General features: G+C 36.4%; 1 protein-coding gene across 1 annotated transcript in view; it reads left to right on the top strand.

The window, feature by feature from the left end:
- The window catches only part of SNX2 (sorting nexin 2), a 48,400-nt gene extending 30,191 nt beyond the window's left edge, over positions 1-18,209 (top strand). Inside the window, exons 7-15 of the mRNA XM_067568508.1 lie at positions 4,964-5,042; positions 6,124-6,199; positions 7,468-7,581; positions 7,817-7,910; positions 11,856-12,061; positions 13,244-13,387; positions 16,791-16,871; positions 17,003-17,074; positions 18,047-18,209. Coding sequence (XP_067424609.1) covers positions 4,964-5,042; positions 6,124-6,199; positions 7,468-7,581; positions 7,817-7,910; positions 11,856-12,061; positions 13,244-13,387; positions 16,791-16,871; positions 17,003-17,074; positions 18,047-18,097 — 917 coding nt within the window. The 3' untranslated portion in view covers positions 18,098-18,209. The remainder of the gene's footprint in view (positions 1-4,963; positions 5,043-6,123; positions 6,200-7,467; positions 7,582-7,816; positions 7,911-11,855; positions 12,062-13,243; positions 13,388-16,790; positions 16,872-17,002; positions 17,075-18,046) is intronic.
- Positions 18,210-22,290: the final 4,081 nt, after the last annotated feature.

The following is a 22,290-nucleotide window of genomic DNA, read 5'->3' as shown; positions in this document are numbered from 1 at the left end:
TCTGACCTATTTGTCTACTTTTATAGGTAACTTATTAAAAGTAATATCAGAATGAAAATGTTGGTGTTGAGTGTATTACTATTATTGAAAATGCACTATAATATAAGGAGGTCTTCCCTGAGAGGCAGGCAAAGCAATATTTAGGGACTAGTTGATAAGCACAGCATCTTGATTGAAAAAAGCTCCAGAAAAAATAAAACTAGAACAGGCGATAAGGTTACAAGACTTTCATAAATACACAGGCTCAAAGATTGTATCAACAATTAACTCATATTAGAAAGAAATCGAATGTTTTTTTCTGAGAGGCCACAGAAAAGAGTTCTTCTTGTATACAAATCAGATTGTTATGAAAAACAAAATTAAGTGATAAGCTATTGGCTCAAAAGCATAAAGGATTCAAACGCAATGTATTATTTCCTCAATTAAAAACAGTCTGCAGAAGATAGTTAGATACTCTAATGATATATGTGCTATTTGTTTTGCTTATTATAAAAACCTCTATATCTCAGATACTGTTACCCAAATAACAAATATTACAGGATCTTATTAGGGGATAAGGCAACAAGCCACGTTTATTGTGAACACAGAAACTTGGTAAATAGTATTAAAGAAAAGAAAAGTATCAACATTGTAATAACATTTATATTGTGCTTTACTTAGTGAAATAGCATTAATAATAATGTAAACACTAGGAAAACAGTATTAACATTATATCAATACTACAATTACAGAGACACGTTTCAATTGATGCTTTCATTCACACTCACACAGACTGACAGGCATACACAGACAGGGAGACAGACAAACATACATAGGGATCTTCCAGATGTCATAGTTACCAGCCTCTTGGTGCTCATGATTAGTCACTGGCCAGGTGACTAGAGGATGAGGAGCAAGGTTCTGCCGATGCACATCGGTACTCCTGGCTGATGTGATGTTGTATACCCGAACCTCCAGCCTTCGTCTTCTTGTCCCATTTTATAGGGAAAGGACCCCATGTAAGTCTATGGGTTTTGCATTGTCATGTTGCAACTGCATTCTTGGTGTGATTCTCAATCACCCACATTGTTCCAAGCCTGATCAGATTTTGTCCTTTGAAATGTGCTGGCTCCAAAGTTATCAGGGTGGGTTCCTCTTCTGCCATTTGATCATCTTTGCTTCTTTCTTCTTCCCTCAAGCGTTTTAGGTGAGGCTGGTGTTTTCTTCATGTCTGTTTCGATGTCCCTTACTCAGACCAATTGTTCAATCACTCTTTTTGTCTACACCCAACTCAATTGCTCAGCCATTCACACTTCAATCACTCAGGGCCAACTCCTAGCTGAAGAACTTATATATTATTTTTAGAGCAAACCTTATTTCATTTTTGACAGTGTCTTTCACAATTAGATAGATACATTACATTGCACAGTGTGGCTTTTGTACTTAGAATAGGATTTTTACAAATATATTGGAAGCAGGTAAAATTAACAGATAAACTGGCCAGGGGACATAGCACAGACATTTACAAACAATCTTAAAATGATACAAAATGCAGACAGACTTGAACTAACATTTAAAAGGGTAGAACAGTAAGAGTCAGTTTGAGGTTTTAGCTCCTGATTCAGACTGATGTGCCTTTTGGTGGGGGGGTGTTTGTGGCTCTGTTCTTACATATATTCCAAAAACAAGATTTTGGCCAACAATACTCCAAGCTCCTGAAGTTATTCAAAAATACCTGGAAGTAGCAGAGTTGCTGAAGACAAACAAAATTTATAAAGACATTTTAGGTAAAGAAATAATAGAAGAAGAAATCTTAGAGGTTAGCAAGTCTGAAATGTGGTAAAATTCCAGGACCTGATGGCTTTCCAGCTGAATTTTATAAGAATGTAAAGAGGTATTAGTATGTCCCTTGAGAGGTGCCTTCAGTATCATTCTGTTAGGGGGATGGACTTGCAAAAGGTATGAAAGAAGCAACTGTTCTTCATAAAGTTGGAAAAGACCTTACCTTATGCAGCTCTTATAGGCCCATATCACTACTGAATCATGATATAAAGATTTTAGCAAAAACTCTAGCTAGCTGATTGCAGTCTGTACTCTGTTTATACAAATCCAGATCAAACTGGCTTCACTAAGGGTAGACATGAGACAATAGTCTGATAGTACTTGGAATCATCCATAATTTCACATGAAAAAGAGTTCCATTTCTTTTGTTATCACTTGATGCGAAGAGAGTTTTTGATAGAATAGAGTGGAACTTTGTGTCAAGTCCCATCCAATATGGATGCTGGCTCCAGTTCCTTAAATGGACAACTGCTCTTTACACCAGCCAAAAAGGTATCTGTGTGAGCTAATGAGGTTAAATTTCCCGTATTGGAATTACTCAGAGGAACTAGACAGGAATGTCCATTGTCTCCCCTCCTCCCTTTCTCTCTTCTTCCCACCCCCTTCCTTCTCCTCCTCCTCCTCCCCCCCCCCCCCCCCCATGGCTATGGAGATTTTGCACAGAGGTAAAGGAACAGTGACTCTGTCACTGCAATAGGACTTGCAGGAACACAACAAAAATAGCTTTATATGCAGATGAGGTAATATTTTTTTCCAAACCAAATATTTCCCTAAAATTAGTTTCTAAGGAAATCTATTACCTCAGGAAAGCATCTGGATTTCAGATTTGGCATAACTTCTTTTAAATGCTAGCTATACATTTGCCAGACTCTGAGATATCATTCCTTAGGAAAATATTTAGGTACAGATGGGCAACAAATTCTATAAGATACCTGGGAATTCAAATCTGAAACAAGCTAGAAGAGCTCTATGATTTAAATGTCAAATCACTACTACTGCAAATGAAAAAAGATCTGAAGTGCTGAGGGGGAATGATGCAATTTCTTGGTTGGGAAGAATAGCTACATTCAGAATGAACACTTTGCCAAGGAGATATATTCTTGTTTCAACATCTTTTTGTAATCATTCTAGACAAAACTCTAGCAGAAATATGGAGGACATTTAGAATTAGAATGAATATGGTATTGCGGGGTAGGAGGGGGAAGAGTGAGCGTGGATGCTTTGGACAGATCCATTAAACAGGGTGTTCTAACTGTTCCAAATATTCTATGGTACTGTCAAGACAATTTGTTCAAAGCAGTAGTGGATTGGGGGACTCTGACACAGCCAAACTGGGTCTTAATTGAAAAAGAAAATTGTGGCAGTGTAAACATGCTATGTTACCATGGATTAATAAAAAAAAAAAAAGTCACACCCTCCAGAAATGCGTGCACGTCTTTTAGCGAATACTACTCTCTGGATTTGGGATAGAACTAGAGATAAGCTATTTTCCCTTGCCAATGATCCCTATTGCACATAATCCAGTTCTTAGTCCAAATCATGAACCAGAGAGCTTTAAAGATTGGGAGACTTATGGAATCACAGAATCATAGGATTAGAAGGGACCGCAAGGGTTAATGGACTGCCAAAATGCAGGATTACTTATGGTTGGCCAGCTATTCAGTAAAGAAACTTTTCTAACATAGAGATCAAAATTAATTTTAACTGGCCCAGTTCCCCATTGTATCAGTACTTTGAAGTTAATATAAAACAGCTTTCCTAGAAAGTGGAGAAAGTTAATTTGAATAGAAGCGATGATGACTGGTCAATTAGGGAATAAAAAAAAAACCTAATTGATATTAGTTTTTGCAGACAACTTTTCTAAAAAAGAGTCCATATATGACATGCTGGGGAAGGGATCTGGATAGACAAATTACCCTGGAGTAATGGGGTTTGATCTTGAAAAGAGGACAAGCCATCTAAATTTGTAGCATGATGAAAGAAAATGTAAGATACTATTTCAGTGGTACCTCACAGCAGGGAAGTCTGGAGAGCGTGGGGGGTGAGATGTTGGAGAAATTGTGGTGAAAGAGGAAACTTTATGCATATATGGTGGACATGTTCAGTTAAGTATCGGGATGAAATTCTTAACTAAATATCCAACAATTTTATATTTGTTACCAAAAGATCACTTGGTAATTTTCCTGGGGCTTCCCAGCGGAAATAGTCATACATATAAGGAATCAAGAATTAGTTTCTCAGCTACTAAGCTAGTGGAAATTTTTCATTTGAAAAAGAAAGTCCATCTATACAGGAAAGATTCAAAAAAATATGGGAGGTGGTGGTTATGGAAAAGCTCACACACCAATTACATACCAAGCAAAATAGAGGAGAGCTTAAATATTTTGTTACCATTTAGACCATATTCAGACAAAGCGCACTCACCTGCAGGGAAAAACAAAGCACACCTGTCCAATTTTTTTAATATTAATGTTCAATAGACATGCCTGGTCTGTTAATTATGTGTAATCACAACTTTCACTCAATTTAATAAAATCACTAGAAACATGTCATATGTTTTGTAGTGATTCTCACTGTGTAATGTGATAACACCCTGCTAAAAAGAGAGATCTGATGCTAATATTACTGTATGTCTTTTTAAACAAAAGCTCATTGTTAGTGATTTGTTTTTTTCCCCTGATATTTACATGGCAAGGATTTGTAAACCTGTTTACTTCCTAATTAGTTTTAAAAAAGAGAGCGAGAAAATACACTATACAGCAGTCTATTCAATAAAGTGGCAAATCTTTTAAAAATAGAAATTGCAACCTAACTCTGTGGAGAGTAAATTGCCAGTGAGGTTCACCTCATCTGACTTTTATTAGATCACATCTTTTTATAACTGAAATTATTTTAAGTATCCAAAATGTTTATCAGCAGCAGTGTACTTGAATTTCAGAAATCTGTCTTTTGGGAGTTTTGAGAGAAGCATACAGTATCAATGATCTTTCTCTGTATGTCTTTGTTCTGATTTTCATGTAACTTTGACTTTAATGCATAAAATTCACGAGAGCTTTAATACCTTTATAGTTTTAAGCACATCAGTTATGTTCATGATTGCCTCATGTAATGTAAAATCAATATCACATAATTTTCTTCAAAGGCATGACCAAGGTTAAAGTAGGCAAGGAAGATTCATCATCTACAGAATTTGTAGAAAAAAGAAGAGCTGCACTAGAAAGGTAATATGTGTTTTTATATTTACTGCCTTCCCCCCGCTATGTTAATGTACTAAGTAGACTGTTTGCCCAATCTGATCCAGCAGCTTGTACTGTTGATATTCCTGGGCTGCTGGATATGACCAATTCATTTTATTTTTTAAAATTCAATTTCTACTTAAAAAAAAACAAACAAACCCAAAAACCCTAAGTTGGACATCATACTAAAGGAACTTGAACAAGAATGACACTTTAATGATTGTAGCAAGACCAAGCAAACCTAGATCATCCCTGACAGGTTTTGTCCAGCCTGTTTCATAATATATAACATTGTTCATTTATAACTACACTGAATGCTTCGTAGTATTACTGTAAGTCAGAGCCAAGCATAACAGGTCCTTGCCTTAAGGGGCTTACACTGTAGGGTACTGGCAAAAAAAAGACCGTGGGACGGGACAGGACAGGACATACAGCACGAGACTGATATTCCAGCAGAAATAGATCTTTGTGTTCCAAGGAAAAGCAAAAAATACATTTCTCAAAAGAAAGTAAACCTCAGAGCTGTGAATTTATTCTCCAATTATTAACTCCCTTTTCCCCCTGTCCCCAATCAAGGGATGAATCTAAATTTGGTTCCCTGGTACTCCTTAGGTTCCTTGGCTTTTCTTTAGGATACCCATGTCTTCCCATTTTCAGTTGCTTTGTTTTTGTAACATTCTTTTCTTGGTACATGTAAACAAGACTTCTCTTGATGGTTTTTCATAATTGTTGTTGGGCCCAGGCAGATAACCATATGCTGGTTGTTTGATATCAGCTTAGTTTTTGGTGGGGGCAGATAACCATATACACAAACATGATTGGAAGTTGCAGCAGAGAGGCAAAGGATTGAAGGGGCATGGAGACTGAACTATCCTCTAACCGTTAGAGGTGATTCCTCCACAACAGGGGCTTGAGCACATTGTCAGAATGATTAAGGGAAGCTTGCACTGCTGCTTCCTCCATTATACCTGTTCTGTGGATAAAGGACATTTTACAGTGTAGTTAGAAGCATTAAATTAACTAAATTGTTTTAAGTTATCTAATATTTTAATTCTTAAAATCATAGGTATCTACAACGAACAGTAAAACACCCAACCTTGTTACAGGATCCTGATTTAAGGCAGTTCTTGGAAAGTTCTGAGGTATTTAATTTTTTTTTTTTTTTTTTTTTTTTTTTTTTAAGTTCTCTTGTTTGTTCTCTAGTTAGTAATGGTAATTTATACAAAGTAATGTATATTCTCATCTTTAGGCATGGAGACTTAGTCCTATAATTTCCTGTGCATTAAGATTAGATTATACCTTCAGTGGGATAAGATGGCTCAAGGCACAAAGACAGTGAGCTATAGAGTTTCTTGCCTTTACCTCTTATTAAAATGTAGATTAGGTCAGTAGTGACTCAGAAGTTACCTGACTGCTCAGTAGTTTATGGGAAGTAAATCAGTCAGCCCAGCTCCTAATGGACAAATGTCCATGTCACTAAAATACACATGGCATTGCTGTAGGCTGCTTTTAGCAGAGAGCTGAGGGATTAAACTGGCATGGAAACAAAATTATCCTCTGACCCGTAACCCCTGGAGGGGATTCTCTTGAGGTCAAGGTTGAGGTTTGGTGGTGGCGGTAATATGGAGAAGTTTGCACTACTGCTGGCCATAATTTATCTATTCTGAGGCTAGAGGACTTCAGTCGCCAGTGCTGTCAATCTGGCACCTTTCAAAAGCATTAAATACACTTTAAAATTCTACATATAAAACATCAGTCAGTTTAATGGATGCACATAGTGTATCTGCTATAATGCTAAATTGTCGAACAAGCCAGTGTCATTATCCTAGTCATGTTAACCCTACCATACCTAAAGAATCACATCACTGACAAGTGCATCATTACTGGATAACTTAAATACTAATTCTGATGACATTCCTGTGAGAGGTAGGTTTCAAGACTTGTCTTATATTTAGACATTAATGTACACAAATAGTGTGCTCGTTTGTACACGAGCAATATATTCTCTAAAAGATTTTCATAATGTATTGAAATATTGTTAGAGCATCTCATTGTATTTATAGTTTTATACTATATCTAAGCTTTTCTGCCTGTTTCTTTAGTAGTAGTTTGTTCTCTGTAGCCTATAGGTGGCCAATTAAGGTCTTTGGCGATTTTGTAATAACTTTTGACAAATAGGGTGTTTGTTCCATCTAAATGTAAAGATGCAGAAGAAAAGCAAATAGAAAGTCTATATTTTTAAGTTTTCCTCTGAGAATGTAAAAGTAGTAAATTTGAGAAATTAGGTTCTACTATATTGAAATGTATGAGAGTGAAGAAAACACTACATTCTTTTCAGTCCCTTTTGTGCCCAGTTAAACCTCCAGCCTTTTAACCGGTTTGTTTGCCCTTATTTGTCATTCAATTCCAGCTGCCACGAGCAGTTAACACCCAGGCTCTGAGTGGAGCAGGAATATTGAGGATGGTGAACAAGGCTGCAGATGCTGTCAACAAAATGACAATCAAGATGAATGAATCGGATGCGGTAAGAGCTGATTTTTCGACTTGAATAATGAGATAAATTAATGAGGCTCAACAATTGCATTTTAAGGCTGTAGGAGTAGAAAATGGGATATTAATTTACTTATTGGCTTGGGTTCTCAGCTGCATCAGTTGACCACCATGGTAGTACATGGTTAATTTGTTCCTTTAAAACAAGGAATGTAGTTTGTTATTGGTAACATAATTTGTACTGCTTGTTTTTTTCCATCTTTTGCCAGTGGTTTGAGGAAAAACAGCAACAATTTGAGAATCTGGATCAGCAACTTAAGAAACTTCATGCCAGTGTAGAAGCCTTGGTCTGCCACAGAAAAGGTAGGTTTTGTTTTAATTTGGGTGTTAATTTGAATGCCCAGGAGTTGTAAATATTTATTAAAACAAACTATTTCACATGAGACCTAAATTTAATTTTACTATAGACTCTCAACTAATACAAGGTTAAGCTAGCCAGAGACTCAAAGCATAATGTGGTGTAATACAAAACATACACTAACATTCCAACTTTAAATAAAATAATAAAGGTACATTTTAACTTACCAAAAAAGTTCCTAAATGTTTGATATCCCTCAACTTAACATTTTATTATCCCCAAAATATACACTTCCTATTATACCTATTAAAAAGGGAATTTTTAAAGATTGTTATATTGATGATAGCATAGGATTCTTTCTTTAAGAAGACTTGTTTGATTAATACAGGCTTCATATGAGTGAACTGTCTACCTCTGATAATACAAAACATGAGTGACAAACTTATTCTACAGATAGAGTAGAATCGGTTAACAGTTATCCTTACAAGTAAAGCTAAAGCAGTTACAAAGGACATATTTGTTTTAGAACAAGGTTGAAGTTTAAACAGTTGATTCAAAATGACTGTGTAGGTAAAATAGATAAGGAAATGCATTGTTCTGCAACTTGTATGTCATCTAATGTATAGTTTACAGTGTAAAAAGCATGATTGTGAATGTACGTATTTAAACAAAATGAGAATTAAAATTATGTAAATAAAATAATTTTGCAAATACATGTGCCACATGGTCAGATAAATGCTGCTGTTGAAACTAACCCGTATATTTCTTTAAAGTCAGCTGTATAGAATAAGTCATCATTGCATTTAATTTAATTTGTCTTTTAAAAGGAAAAATTGCCAGTAGGTGATTTCTTATCTTATTAAAGTGAATGGGATAGAGAGGGGTAGCTTAAATCTTTGCGGCTCTTTAGCCAGACAGGGTTTTTTTTTGTGTATTGTGCTTAATAGCGCCACAGAGTATCAATTTAGATTATCAGCTGTGTCTCCACAACAAAAAGATAGAAAAGTAACCTTTTTAAGACAGTAAAATCTTAGTTTACAGCACATTGTAATGAATGCAGCAAAACTCCAGATAGATGTGAAACACAAACTAAGAATCTTTGTCCCTGATTAACACTGCATGTTGAAAAATCCTTTAATGATATGCATTCTTCCTCCTGCAAATTACCATGGTGCAGGCCCTGTGCCTGCCTAACCTAGTGGTTAGGCCTTCTAGGAATAACAGACAGTGGTGTCACACAGAAAAGGACTCCATTAAACTCTAAGTAAACACTAACAAGTGGCTTCAGAGCATGCTAGGTGAGTGAAAGATTGGTGAACTACAATTTCAAAACTTTCACCAAATGCACACCAGTCCTTGTGCCAAATTTCAGACTACAGTCATTTTGCTGTAACCCTATACTTAATATATTTTTCACAGTTGGAAGTGTGGAATTTTGTCTTAAATTGCTTTCCTAAATCTCAAATGATGAGATTTTGCTCATGTTTAAAAATAACAAAATACGTAAGATTAAGATGATGATCTTCAGGCAGAGATGGCATTAAAAGTTCAGTCTTAAAAATAACTATTTCAGGATGCTGTGAACACATGAAAATGGAGATTTACTTTGGTACTATATAGGGAATCTGCTAGAACTAAACTACCAAAGAGTTATTTTTTAAAAGAGCTGTAGATTTATTTAAAAGAGCATACATTTATTTAAAATATCCATGAAAAGGAAAACTTGAGTTTTAAAGCCACAAACATTTTTGTTGGTATCACTAGCCCTGTTTTTAGAATACATTGTTACCTTAGTTGCAAGTTTTGTCAAGTTTCCAAATGGATTACCTGTGACATAAGCTAACGCATACACAGGCAATTGTTTTATCAAATCCTATTATGTACAAATTAATTTGATACAGGATGATTATTAAGAATGATTTGGATAAAATTGAACATGAAAATTAAACCTAAATATCTGTGTGTATTTTTGAAGATGTCAACTTTATCTACCACAGGTAGGTCACTTTTCATATATTGATATAAATACACCTAATTACAAAGGTGCCATATGATTATGGCAGCCTTTTAAAACAGTCAGAAAACTGACTTGCCCGCTCTTCACTGAGAGACGATTATAATTGGGAGTGGAGGGTGCAGAGAAGACAGTATGTGTTCTACAGCAAGTACCCTTAAACGCCATGGCAGTGTTAGTTGATTTTCTCGTTAAATACCCTTCATTCCTTTCAACCTTGATTCCAGACACGTGCATCTATGCTTCATAGTTGAACATTCTTGTTGATATAAAACTAGTATATACATATGTTGAGCATTTTTTGAGCATAAGTTCTTGTTTTACTCTCCAGGCAGCCTGGCTCCATTCACTGGTCCTTTGTTCTTGCAGCATTATACAGTCAGCCTAGCTCAAAACTTCCTTTCCCCCATGGATAGGACAAGAAGCAATGGGTTAAATTGCAGCAATGGGGGCATTAGGAAAAACTTCTTAACAGTCAGGACAGTTAAGCGCTGGAATAAATTGCCTAAGGAGGTTGTAGCTTCTCTATCATTGGAGACTTTTAAGAACAGATTAGACAAACACCTGTCAGGAATGGTCACGTTATTATGTAGTCCTGTCTTGAGTAGTCCAGGGCACTGGACTAGATGATATCTTGAGGTTCTTTCCAGTCCTACACTTCTATGATTCTGTGTGTGCCAGGGAAGTGGGGAGCATAGCAACACATTTCCCCAGTTCCCCAGGCTTCAGGTGATGCGCTGTTCTCCAGGCAGCCCATGTTATCAGTCTAGACTTTTGGCTCCTGCTGCTTCCCGGCTGTAAGCTGATCTGTAAGCTGATCTCTGGCTCCTGACGACCCCCCCATTGTTCCACTGCCCCCAATGCTCTCTGTTGCCTGGCTCCATAGAACAGTAACTGCCCTTTGTGGGAAAAGCGGGAGAGTGAGTGGAAACTGCAGCCAAGTCGGGGAGATAAAAAACAAAAAGTAAATCACTTGGCCTGAGCTGATAGTGATCTCTGTGGTCACTGAATCAGAGAAGTCCATGGGACCTTGAGTGAAGATGGAAGGTCATGCTGCTTAGCGCCATTGTTCCAGGCTGTCTGCAGACTCAAAGATGATAGCCCAAGGGTTTTAAACTCAGTTCATTCTTTCAAGATTTTCTCACAACCATAAAGGTTAGAAACTTATTTTTCAATGAAAGCTGAGATTCTGGAGAGTAGTTCTGCAACGGGGGGGTCAATCCTGATGTGTTCTGTAAAATTCTACATGACAAATAAAATCTTTGATTAGAACAGAATTATAGGATAGATACAAGGGTTGGTGCTCCCTGGCCTATACTTCTGTGTTTGAGCTGAATGTTTTTACCATATCATGAATTTTGCTTTGAATTTTAAATTTGCAGTTCTAGATTCCATAACTCCCTCTCAAAAAACATGACTGTTTTAGCTTCGTCCTGATTTGTTTGTTTAAGTGAAATATTTGAATGTATACAGTTCAGGCCAAAGTGCATAAACGGAAATCTTGAGTTTCCTCACTTTCTCCAACCTAAGTACTTTACGATCTCTTCCACTTAGAGTTATATACTTGTTCCTGATGCACCATACTCTTTGACTTGAGTTTTGCTGCAGAGAAAGGGCAGTAGTTAGCCCACTCTATATGGTTATTTCTCAGTGCCTGTTTTTTGTTCTCACTGTGTATGCTTTGTTTTTTCACAAGCTTTGGAAAGGGTAAGTTAAAAGCATAGATATATTTTCAGAATTGTATTTAGGTGGAAAGTTGAATTATTTTAAACATGGGGACCAGCATGGTCTTGTCTCAAGAACCAGTCTTTAATAATCTATCTTTTATAATGGGTAACTTGTAGCCTCATTATAAACTCTAGGAAGAAACCAGAATGCTGCTGCTTGATTTAACTATTGAAAAACTTTCATACTGAATTTTACTCTTGTCTTTCAGAGCTTTCAGCCAACACAGCTGCCTTCGCTAAAAGTGCTGCCATGTTAGGTAACTCTGAGGACCACACTGCTTTATCTAGAGCTTTGTCTCAGCTTGCAGAAGTGGAGGAGAAAATAGACCAGTTGCATCAAGAACAAGCTTTTGCTGACTTCTATGTGTTCTCAGAACTGCTCGGTGACTACATTCGTCTTATTGCTGCAGTAAAAGTAAGCGCAGTTTTTTAAAATGTAACCTGTTTATCTTGCTGCAAAACAGGGCTTATGTTGAAGGTCACAATTTCTTCACAGGCTAAGAATGCATGGGCAGTAGAAGGGAGAGTGAATGCAGAGCTGTTGCAAGGAGAGCTGTAACTTCAAGATAGAGTTGAAAATCACTAGGGAGAATCCCCCTCTTCCATGTAAATTGTGTGACACCAAATGGATGTGGATTAATCTAATTTGGGTTCTACAACATCCCAAACATCTTATAAACATAAATGGAGAATTTATATAGGTAAATGACCTCTGTAGTCACAATGGACGCAAGTCCTAGGAAGTGTGTTTATTGTCTAAGGGCACTGTACTGTTCAGCATGGTGTGCTTATTCTATTCAGGTACATAAAATACTAGCATGTAGTGGAACACAAGAATTACAGGTTTGTACTTTTTGTTTTTAAGGTTTTGGTTTTTTTATGTGCCCAGAGGCCTTAATGTGGAATGCCAGAGACAAAAATATCTATTGTATCTCTATAAGGACTTAAAAAGCATTGTAGGAGTGTTCATTGAGTATGTAAATTGTGCTATCTGGTACCAGTAGCTTTTGATTACTTGTTGGGGATGTAAGAGAGTGTTTCAACTTTAATTTATCTGGATATATCTTTCATCATTTTATCAGAAGTTATGTTTTGGTTTAGAAATTACTTTAAGCTTATGAACACTTAAAACTTAATTCTTGCTACTTTGATCTGTTTCCACCAAACATTATCGGACATCTGAGTGGCTTATAAATGCAGATCTCAACACATTAGTGGTAATATGCTAACCCTCCATAATTGGCAGCCTCGTCAACAGTCTTGGCAGAGAGAGAGAGAACTGAGGGGGTATGGAGACTAAACTGTATGTTCCCAGGAGATGGCCCTTTGCATATATTCCTTAGTCTGTGGATAAATGGAAGACTTCATTCTGCAGTAGTCAGGCACTTGTCCGATGTATTATATGTATATGTCAGAGACTGTGTTAGAAAAATTAAGAAAGTTTGTTTGGGAGATATTTGCAAGATATCTGATGCAGAGTAGGTCTTTATACTTAGTCATTATTTCCTGTTCAATTTTACAGCTCGTTGTCATAGTTAACATGATACTTTTAAAAAAAAAAAATGAATAATTTTCTGTTGCTTCATATCACTTATAGGGTGTATTTGATCATCGAATGAAATGCTGGCAGAAATGGCAAGATGCTCAGGTCACTTTACAGAAAAAACGGGAGGCTGAAGCAAAGCTCCAACTTGCCAACAAACCTGATAAACTGCAGCAAGCTAAAGATGAGATAAAGGAGGTAATCATTAAGTTGAATGCCTTATTACCTATTTATATTCCTGAAGGCCTAAATTTTCCATTAGTTCATTCATCAGCATAATGCACTATTATATGGATTTTTATTTATAAATCACTTACACATTTGCTATTTTCCATGTTTACTGAAATTGTTAAAAGGAATTATATTAATTAAATATAAAATGTGCACAATTGTCACCAATATGAAATCTGTAAGGCACTTTTATTCTTTCTTACAGAAAGGGGGGCGGGACAAAAACATGGAAAAGTTTAAAAACATTCTTTGTTGATTTGAGCCAGTTGACTTCTATGCAGTCAAAAGACTATCTTCTGGCTTCTAAAACTAAAATGTATATCTAAAATCAAGTTTAAAAGACTATTTTAAAACTATTTCCATGTTTTCCTTATTGGTGCAACATTTCCACCCATATATATGTATGAGTGTATATATATATATATATATGTATATATGGTATAATTTCAGTAAAAGTAATTAAATATAACTTATTGAAGTTTGTCATAATTTATACACTTTTTCTGTCCTGCTTCACCAAGGAAATTGAAGAGGTAGGACAATTTATTTTTTTTTTCATTTGAATTAATCACATACTCTAAAAGAGTGTGTACCAGTGTTGTCATCAAATCGTAGGAAAACATCACTGCATACTAGAGCTTAAAATCTTCACAGTTATTTTGTTTGGCTGCTTCATTGGTCACTAATCACAAACTGCTTTGTCCTCTGCACTATAATAGTATTTTACCTTTTAGACTTGAGGAAGTTTACAAATAGAGCTTGACCTTCTCCACAAAACATTATACCACCCACTGGCCCTCTTGTGTTGACTTTTTAGGAGAATCACTGAGTGACCACAGCCATATTCTAAATGGTTGCTGGCAGTTTGGTGATGTCACTGCCATGTGCACACACGTGTCATGTGAATTGTAACTAATTACCAAAAAGAGGAAAAACTACACCCATTACATCAAATAAGACTTTTTAAATATTCTGTTGATTTTTACATCAGAGGAGATGGACAGGGCTGAGTCTGCTTGACTACAGAGCAGGATTCCTTTTCTCCTACTAGCAAGTATTTCTTCATAGTAGAAGGATTTGTTGCAGAACCCACAATTCTAAATATTGATCTGATTTTACTCACATTATTGAGCCATATTCAAATAGCTAAAAGCCACTAGCTAAAAGCTAAAAGTTTTCGTTAATAGTCCTTGTAAACTTCTTGGGCAAGATGCTTACCCCTGTCTCAGTCCCTTTATACCAGATAAAAGGGCTAGAGCTGCATATAGGGACCGTAAAAGCTCCATTTCTGACCAGGGAAGGAAATCCCTGGAACTGTGGAAGATTGCTGTAAGATTGACGTCCATTGACCCCTCCGTCCCCCCCAATCCCTAGCATAGAGGGCATGCTGAGGGCAGGTCTGGCAGTGGAAGATCTGTATTTGAACTGGGATACAGTACTTCAGTGATACTAGTCAGTGCTGCAGCCCATAGGGTAGCTCAGAGAGGCTGCTGTGACTTGACAGGCCCCCAGGCATGCCCAAGGGCTTGTCTATCTGAAAAGCTAGTGCGCAGTAAGCTGGGCTGTAAATCTACCGCTCACTAGCATGCCACACACTAACTGATCATGTGGACCATGATACCGCGCACTAGAAGTTCCCTGGTGTGCATTAACCTAACAGAGCCAGTTACTGTGCAGCATGCTAACGCGCTATAGATTTACACTCCAGCTTGCTGTACACTAACTTTTCATCTAGATCAGCCCTAAGTTAATGCCCGGGGGGGGGTCTCCAGCCTACAGAGCAGCCAAGGAGAGGGAGAGCGCAAAGGTGGCACAAAGCCAAACACCCCACTCTAAGCTTCGAATTCTGTAGTGCACCTCTTAGAGGCACAGAATCTCTCCTGAGGTGTACATCAGTAACCTAGTGAAGCACATCCTATTCTGTCTTATTGCTGTATTCCGTTTCAAAACAGGCATCTGAACAGAAAAGATAAGGGAAATTTGAATAAATGTACTTTTAAATGTTAACTTTTTTTATTTTGCTGTATATTTCCAGCTATAAAAGGCGTTCAGGCGTTGTTCTTTGTGTCTTGCTGCAAAATATATTGCATCGCATCATTTGCTATGGTGTTAGTTCTGAATATCACCTTCTTTGTAGAGTTATCTGGGGAGAGGGAATCGTATTTTCCTGTTGGCAACCTAATATAGATTGATCTTTCTAAATTTTTGGTATGTTTGATCTATACTAGTTGGTTGGTTGGTTGATAGGAAGATGATTGTACCAGACAGCTGATCCCCATGCTTCAGTTACACCTTGAAACTAAATTTGTCAATCTCAATCTCTGAATGTTTCTTAAAACCTGAAGACTTTGTTTGAAAGTGTAATAGGCTTCTAGTACAGAGATTGCATGCCTTTTTTCCTATCTTCTCAATTTACAATCAACTGCAACTGTGCATGTTGTAGCTCAGTTTGTGCAGGCAAGAGAGCAGCTTCTGAAAACTGGCTACAGCATTTATGGATGAGGTACCATACCTGGTCATGCTGTAAATTGTGCAGCTGGAGCTTTCTCCATAAGCTAAGGATAACTAGTGACACTGAACCAGGCTGTGTATGGCAGTAAAATATTAATGACATACTACTAAATATGACAACTTAAGGTTTTTAAAAACCTTAACTTTTTAGGTAATTTAGTTAAATTGGATGCTCCTTTTTACAAGCAGTCCCATCAAAGTTTTCACTAAAGAACATTTTAACCAATATAGGAAGAGTTTGCTGTGAATAATGGGCTCTTGCTAACAAAAATTACAAGTCTGTATAACGAGTTCTAATGGAGTTATTGTTAAATGACAGATTTTTTTTTTTTGGCATTCCTTAGTGTAGAATATAGTTGGATTGAGATGGCTGCTACCGTGAGTTTCCCTAAAATGTTTCTCTAATGTCAAACTTAAATTAAATGCTCTTTCTTTTCTACTCTAAGGCCTGGTCTACACTTACCGTGAAATTCGGCGTCAGTTGACGGGAGTCACACAAGCCATTCTGTGTAGCTTGCATAACTCCCATCAACTTCAAAACTCCTCTTCTATGCGGCATCTTCACTGCGCTGCACCGATAGGAAATGTGTTCCCATTGACGCAGAGCTACGCCACTTAAGGGGGTGGTTTTAACGCACTGACTTCCAGATCGATTGAGCGGGTCTTTACTGACCACTCAATCGATCAGGATAGTTTGATGACCATCAGTGAAGATGTACCTTAAGCAAATAGCATTTTGTTTAAATAAAATGCTTTCTCTCTTTAATTTGTTAGTGATCATAGATAGAACTGTCTACTTATTCTAGGTGTGTGAATGAGTAACATGAAGCCTTATCTATACGCGTTTTTCCTTTGCCAGTGGGAAACGAAAGTTCAGCAAGGGGAGAGAGACTTTGAGCAGATCTCCAAAACCATACGCAAAGAAGTGGGAAGATTTGAGGCATGTATAACTGTTTTAGAAATTCAGTGTCAATCTCATTTGCTGTAATGATATAATAGCAATATAGCAGTCTAAAAAAATTGGTTATTTACGTTAATCTACCAGAATTAATCTGTTTCATTTATTAACAGAGGGAACGAGTGAAAGACTTTAAAACTGTTATTATCAAGTACTTAGAATCATTAGTGCAAACACAACAGCAGGTAAGCTAAATTTTACTAAACTTTGTGGAACTCATTCCATGGGTTTTGTTAATAACTTAATATGAAACTCTGAGAATTTTTCAATTAAATGGTTTTAGTAAAATGGGAGAGAACTGTCTCAATCTAGATTGGATCGGGGGTTGGGAAGGAGACAGAACTTCATTTATGTCAATATTGGTGCTCTCTTTCATCCATGTTACTACTGTTAACTTTTTTTACTTCCCTAGCTCCAGTGTATTTACAGGGGGAGAAAAATGCTCCTAGTCTTGTTTTTTCTATCATTGATTAACTGAAGTAATTTATTCACTTGCGGATGGGATGTAGAAAGTTTGCTTCTTCCTGAAACAGCCACATTGGTCTTGTATGCAAAAACTGTAGGATAATATAGGTACTCTTCCTCAAGACACTTGTATGCTTCATAATCTGAAAAGTAAAATTGGAAGCATGGAATATTTTTAGTCATAGTGTGAAGTGTTTATAAATTATTATGAGAGGGGTCTGTACTTTAGTTTTAGAAATTGTTTGGATTTTAGTTTATTCATCTGACAGATACAAATGCTGAATATCAAACAGCAGTAAAATTACCTTAAGAGTAGGTTCAGTTCCCATTTGAGTAATATATAAATGCTATTTCAGATGAAAACCTTCTTTCTCATTACATGTAATATATCATAATCCTCCATTTTACATCAATCCAAATTCTTTCAAAGTATCTCACCCCATCACATTTGCTAGAAGTGGAGTGGGAAATATGCCTAGTGGAGAGCTAAATTTGTAAATATATGCATGTTCATTATGTAAAGACAAATGACTGAAATGTCAGCTTTTAGAGATTACTCCATAGTAATAAATGGATTTATATAAACATTATTACTAAGTGCTTTCCTGCAATTTCCATGTTGGCAGAAAACATGCTTTTGAAAAATGCAGTATTCATAGCTGAACTGTCTTTTTTTCTTCCTTTTCCCCAAGCTGATAAAATACTGGGAGGCATTCCTACCTGAAGCCAAAGCCATTGCCTAGAAAGAAGAATATTCCAAATCAGAAGACACTTTGGATGTTTGTCTTGGTTAAGCTAAATTCACAGTGAAATCACTTTAAAATCATTCAAATAAACCACTATATATTTTATGAATTAACATGTCTTTTTTTTATATACTACAGCATTTTATTAAGCTGCATGTCCTGACCCTCTTTGAAGTGGACTGTGGCATGATATTCTGCAATATTTTGCTGAATTGAACACTATTGTGTCTTAATACTTGCACTAAAATGTGCACTGCAAGGCCTGAAAGTTAAGATATTTTTGTTCTTTACAATACAATATGTTCTGTAGTATGTTTACCTGATCTTTATGAAACAAATTTAATTGCATTGATTAATGTTCACTTACACATTCCTGTACAAAATCATGATTTTGTGATTACAATAATAAAGGGATGTATCTTGTGAAACATTAGTTATACATTATTTTTATCTTTCTTTTTCAGCAACATTTAGTAATTTTCTAGATTACTTGGAAGTAGTATTTCTAGTAAACTGGAGATAGAATTTTAGAAACCACTGACCGTTCATTTGAAACTACAATTTCTGTTCAAATGAAAAGTTGGCACAAAGAGTTAAATTTCTGTACATAAACTGCCAAGGCAGAATTAAACTGAAATGTTAAAAGGCGATTGAAAACATTTTATTAGTATTCTTGGAAAAAGCTTATTTCCTACTTACTAAACTGTAATTATAATCATAAGAATGCTATAGACTGTATCAGGCCCACAAATTCACTTAGTTCACTTATATTTAGTTATAAACAAAAAACAATATATTGTAGTTTGCATTCTTGAACAAAATGAATACAAATACTTACTGTTCTTTCTTTTGAGCTGATATTTCCCGAATCAAACACAACACAGAGAAACTCTGTAGTCAAATTTTCATTAGTTGAGCAAATTACATCACTTCACTAATACCCTTGTCTGAGCAGAGCAATCAGCATTATTGGGAGATGAGGAAATAAACAGGCAAAAATTGAGACCATTCAATTAAAAAAGAGAGAGGTACCTTTTGTGGCCTTACGTTTGGCTTTTTTAAATAGTATTTTAAATCCAGTCAAGTCAAGAAAAAATACTAAACTTTAAATTCATATCTCAGGTAAGGCTGGAAAACTCACTTACGTATGTTACTTGGTCTACATAATATAATTAAGGGCTAACAGTGTCTCATGTAGTGCAAGTACATAAGACCTTCTTTTCTCTGAGGAGCTTACGATCTAAAAGTGATAACATTATCACCTCTGCTTAAATATATCTGAAGTGATATGCCCTGACCATCTCTCTTGGTGGAGTGTTCCACTGCTTAATTGCTCATGAAATCTTCTGTAACATTAACATCTAGGCTAAATTTCCTCAAGCCATCACTCTTTCTCCTACTAGTTTCTCAAACTATTCTATGTAGTTCTGTAATACCTTTTTTACTAAACATTTCCCCCACTTCCTCTCTGCATCTTTTAGAGACTGTTTAGCAGCTTAGGTCTCTGCATGCCTAATAATCCCAAGGTTTGTACAGTTTTTCTTGCCTCTCTTCTGTTATCAGGCCTTCTTTCATAAACATACTGAACTTGAAGGTTTAGTCAGAGGTAGAATAATACCAAATGTCATATTCCAGGGGCCATCTATCTTGCTATATAGTGTCATCTGCTTAGTTTGTTATCCAAATAACAAATAGCACAGGATCTTTTTCAGGGGATAAGGCAACAAGCCACATTTATTGTGAATACAAAATTTGGTAAATAGTATCAATAGTGCAAATACTAAGAAAACAGTATCAACATTGTATCAATACTACAATTACAGAGATTCTTGTTAATAAAGTATACTTCGTTGACACGTTTCAATTGGTACTTTCATTCACACTCATACACACAGACAGGCATACACAGACAGGGAGACAGATTACACATACATAGAGGTCTCACAGATGTTATAGTTACCAGCCTCTTGGTGCTCATGGTAGTGACTGGCCAGGTGACTGTAGTACGAGGGTGAGGAGCAAGGTTCTCCTGATGCACATCGTTACTCTGGGTCTACATCACCACACCATCAAGAACCTCCAGCCTTCATCTTTCTGTCCCATTTTATAGGAAAAAGACCCCATGTAAATCTATGGGTTTTTGCTCTGTCATGCTGCATCTGAATTTGGTGTGATCCTTAATCACCCACATTGTTGCAAGCCTGATCAGATTTTGTTCTTTGAAGTGGGCTGACTCCAAAGTTATCAGGGTGGACTCCTCTTTGGCCAGTTGAGTGGTAAAAGTTATCTTCGCTCCTTTCTTCCTCCCTCAAACCTTTGAGGTGAGGCTGGTGTTTTCTTCATCATGTTTCGACATCCCTTACTTAGACCAATTGTTCAATAACTCTCCCTGTCTACACCCACCTCAATTGCTCAGCCATTCACACTCCAATCATTCAGTGCAAACTGCTAGCTGAAGAACTTACATGTCTTTTAAAGCAAACATTTCATTTTTGACGTAAGCACATATAAAATAGGATTTTTGCAAATATTCTGAAAGTGGGTAAATGAACAGATAAAATTGTCAGTGGAGTGGTTTTACAAATAATCTTAAAACAGATAGAATTAATCAAAGTAAAAACAGACAAGAATTATTACTAAATAATATGATTTGGAACCATGTCAGACTGGAATGTAGGACTTACAGAGAATAGCTTAGACAAAAATCTGGGATCTCTTGTTCCAATGATATGGAATAAATGAATATTTTAAAAAGACTGAAGTGAACATTTCAAAGGGTAGAGCAATAAGAGTCAGTTGAGGTTTTAGCTTTTGATTAAAGGTACAGTGTATCAGGCTGAAGTGCCTCTTGGTAGGAAGAGAGGGTGGGGGTGTTTGTGGCTCTGTTCTTTCATGTATTTCATAAAAGCAGGATTGGGCCAACACGTTCCATGATTACTACTACAGAAGTAGGTTTTTTTCACACTAATACCACCCATACTTCATATATAGTCTACTAGTTATGGGTCGGTTGTAGTTATGCAGCTTTCTCAATTTGTATCTGTGTATTGATTCTCCTCTCCTTGAACATGGCTGTCTGTCCTAAATCTCCTGTTCATCTTGCATGAGTTGTCTTCTGTTGGCTATCCATCTGACATGTTGTTACATGTGAATTTGATTTCTGTTGCATACCTGTTCTACTATTGAGCCAGAAGGAATTTCAATAGATAAGGATCACTACTTGGAGTATTTATTATGGAATACTGTTCCAATTTGTAATTCAGGCTGTATTTTTTTATCTATATTCTATTTCATTTGGCTTTTATTTAGCATCATACCATGTTCAGCGGCAGTGTCCTTGTAGTAATCTTCATTCTTATAATCGATCACACTTATCTTATCGCATCACTGAATGATTCCCCTGTACTCTGCCCATTAACTTACCTTTCCCAGGATTGACACTGAAACTTTCTAAATGTATTGTTTGTATGCACTACAGGGCCGGCATTGTCTTCCTTCTGTCTCTTTACAGCACCCAACAAAATGGGGCCCCTGCCTTATTTGGGCATTTAGGCACTACCACGCCATTAAATATTTATTAATAATAAAAAGAGATTTATAAATTTTATTTAGCATTCACTAAGGATGATTTGTGTAACATCCATGACTTTGCCACTCCTGAATAATTGTCATTCCAAACAGATACTGATCAAACTTTTATAACACACTATTCATAATATTCTCATGTTACAGGAAAGTGATAGTAGTTCATTAAACTTATGACTGCATCAAATTAAAAGAACTGTTTAGTGTGACACTTTTGTTATGTGAAAACCTTATTATGTTCTCTAATATGCTGCCTAGAATATTTTCCTTCCTCCTCTTACCTGTGTTTTTTAAAAGCTCTCTGTTCCATCCATATCTGTTCAGACACTTGGGTAAAGTTCCTTTTTCTGCAGATGGAAATAAAATACTGAAGATTTTAGTGTAGTTATCCAGTATGTAAGGAGTTTGCGGGCTCAAGAACACAGCAGTTTGTCTCCAGCTGTGATAGGAATCAGCTTCCTCATCTGCTAGCTGGAATAGAAGAACCTGTTTCAAAGACTTGGACTGTCCACAGTGTGCAGCTGCTGTCCAGTTAACTATGACATCTGCAACCCAGGTGTCCCTTCTTTCACGTAAGGCCTGACAGAGCTGGTTGAAAACTTTCC

Source organism: Emydura macquarii, unplaced genomic scaffold, assembly GCF_026122565.2.
Source record: "Emydura macquarii macquarii isolate MOO-44397 ecotype Brisbane River unplaced genomic scaffold, CSIRO-AGI_Emac_v2 contig_2897, whole genome shotgun sequence".
In the NCBI taxonomy this organism is placed as follows: domain Eukaryota; kingdom Metazoa; phylum Chordata; order Testudines; family Chelidae; genus Emydura; species Emydura macquarii.
The sequence above is the reverse complement of the archived record's forward strand: the minus strand, read 5'-3'. Positions and strand labels throughout refer to the sequence as shown.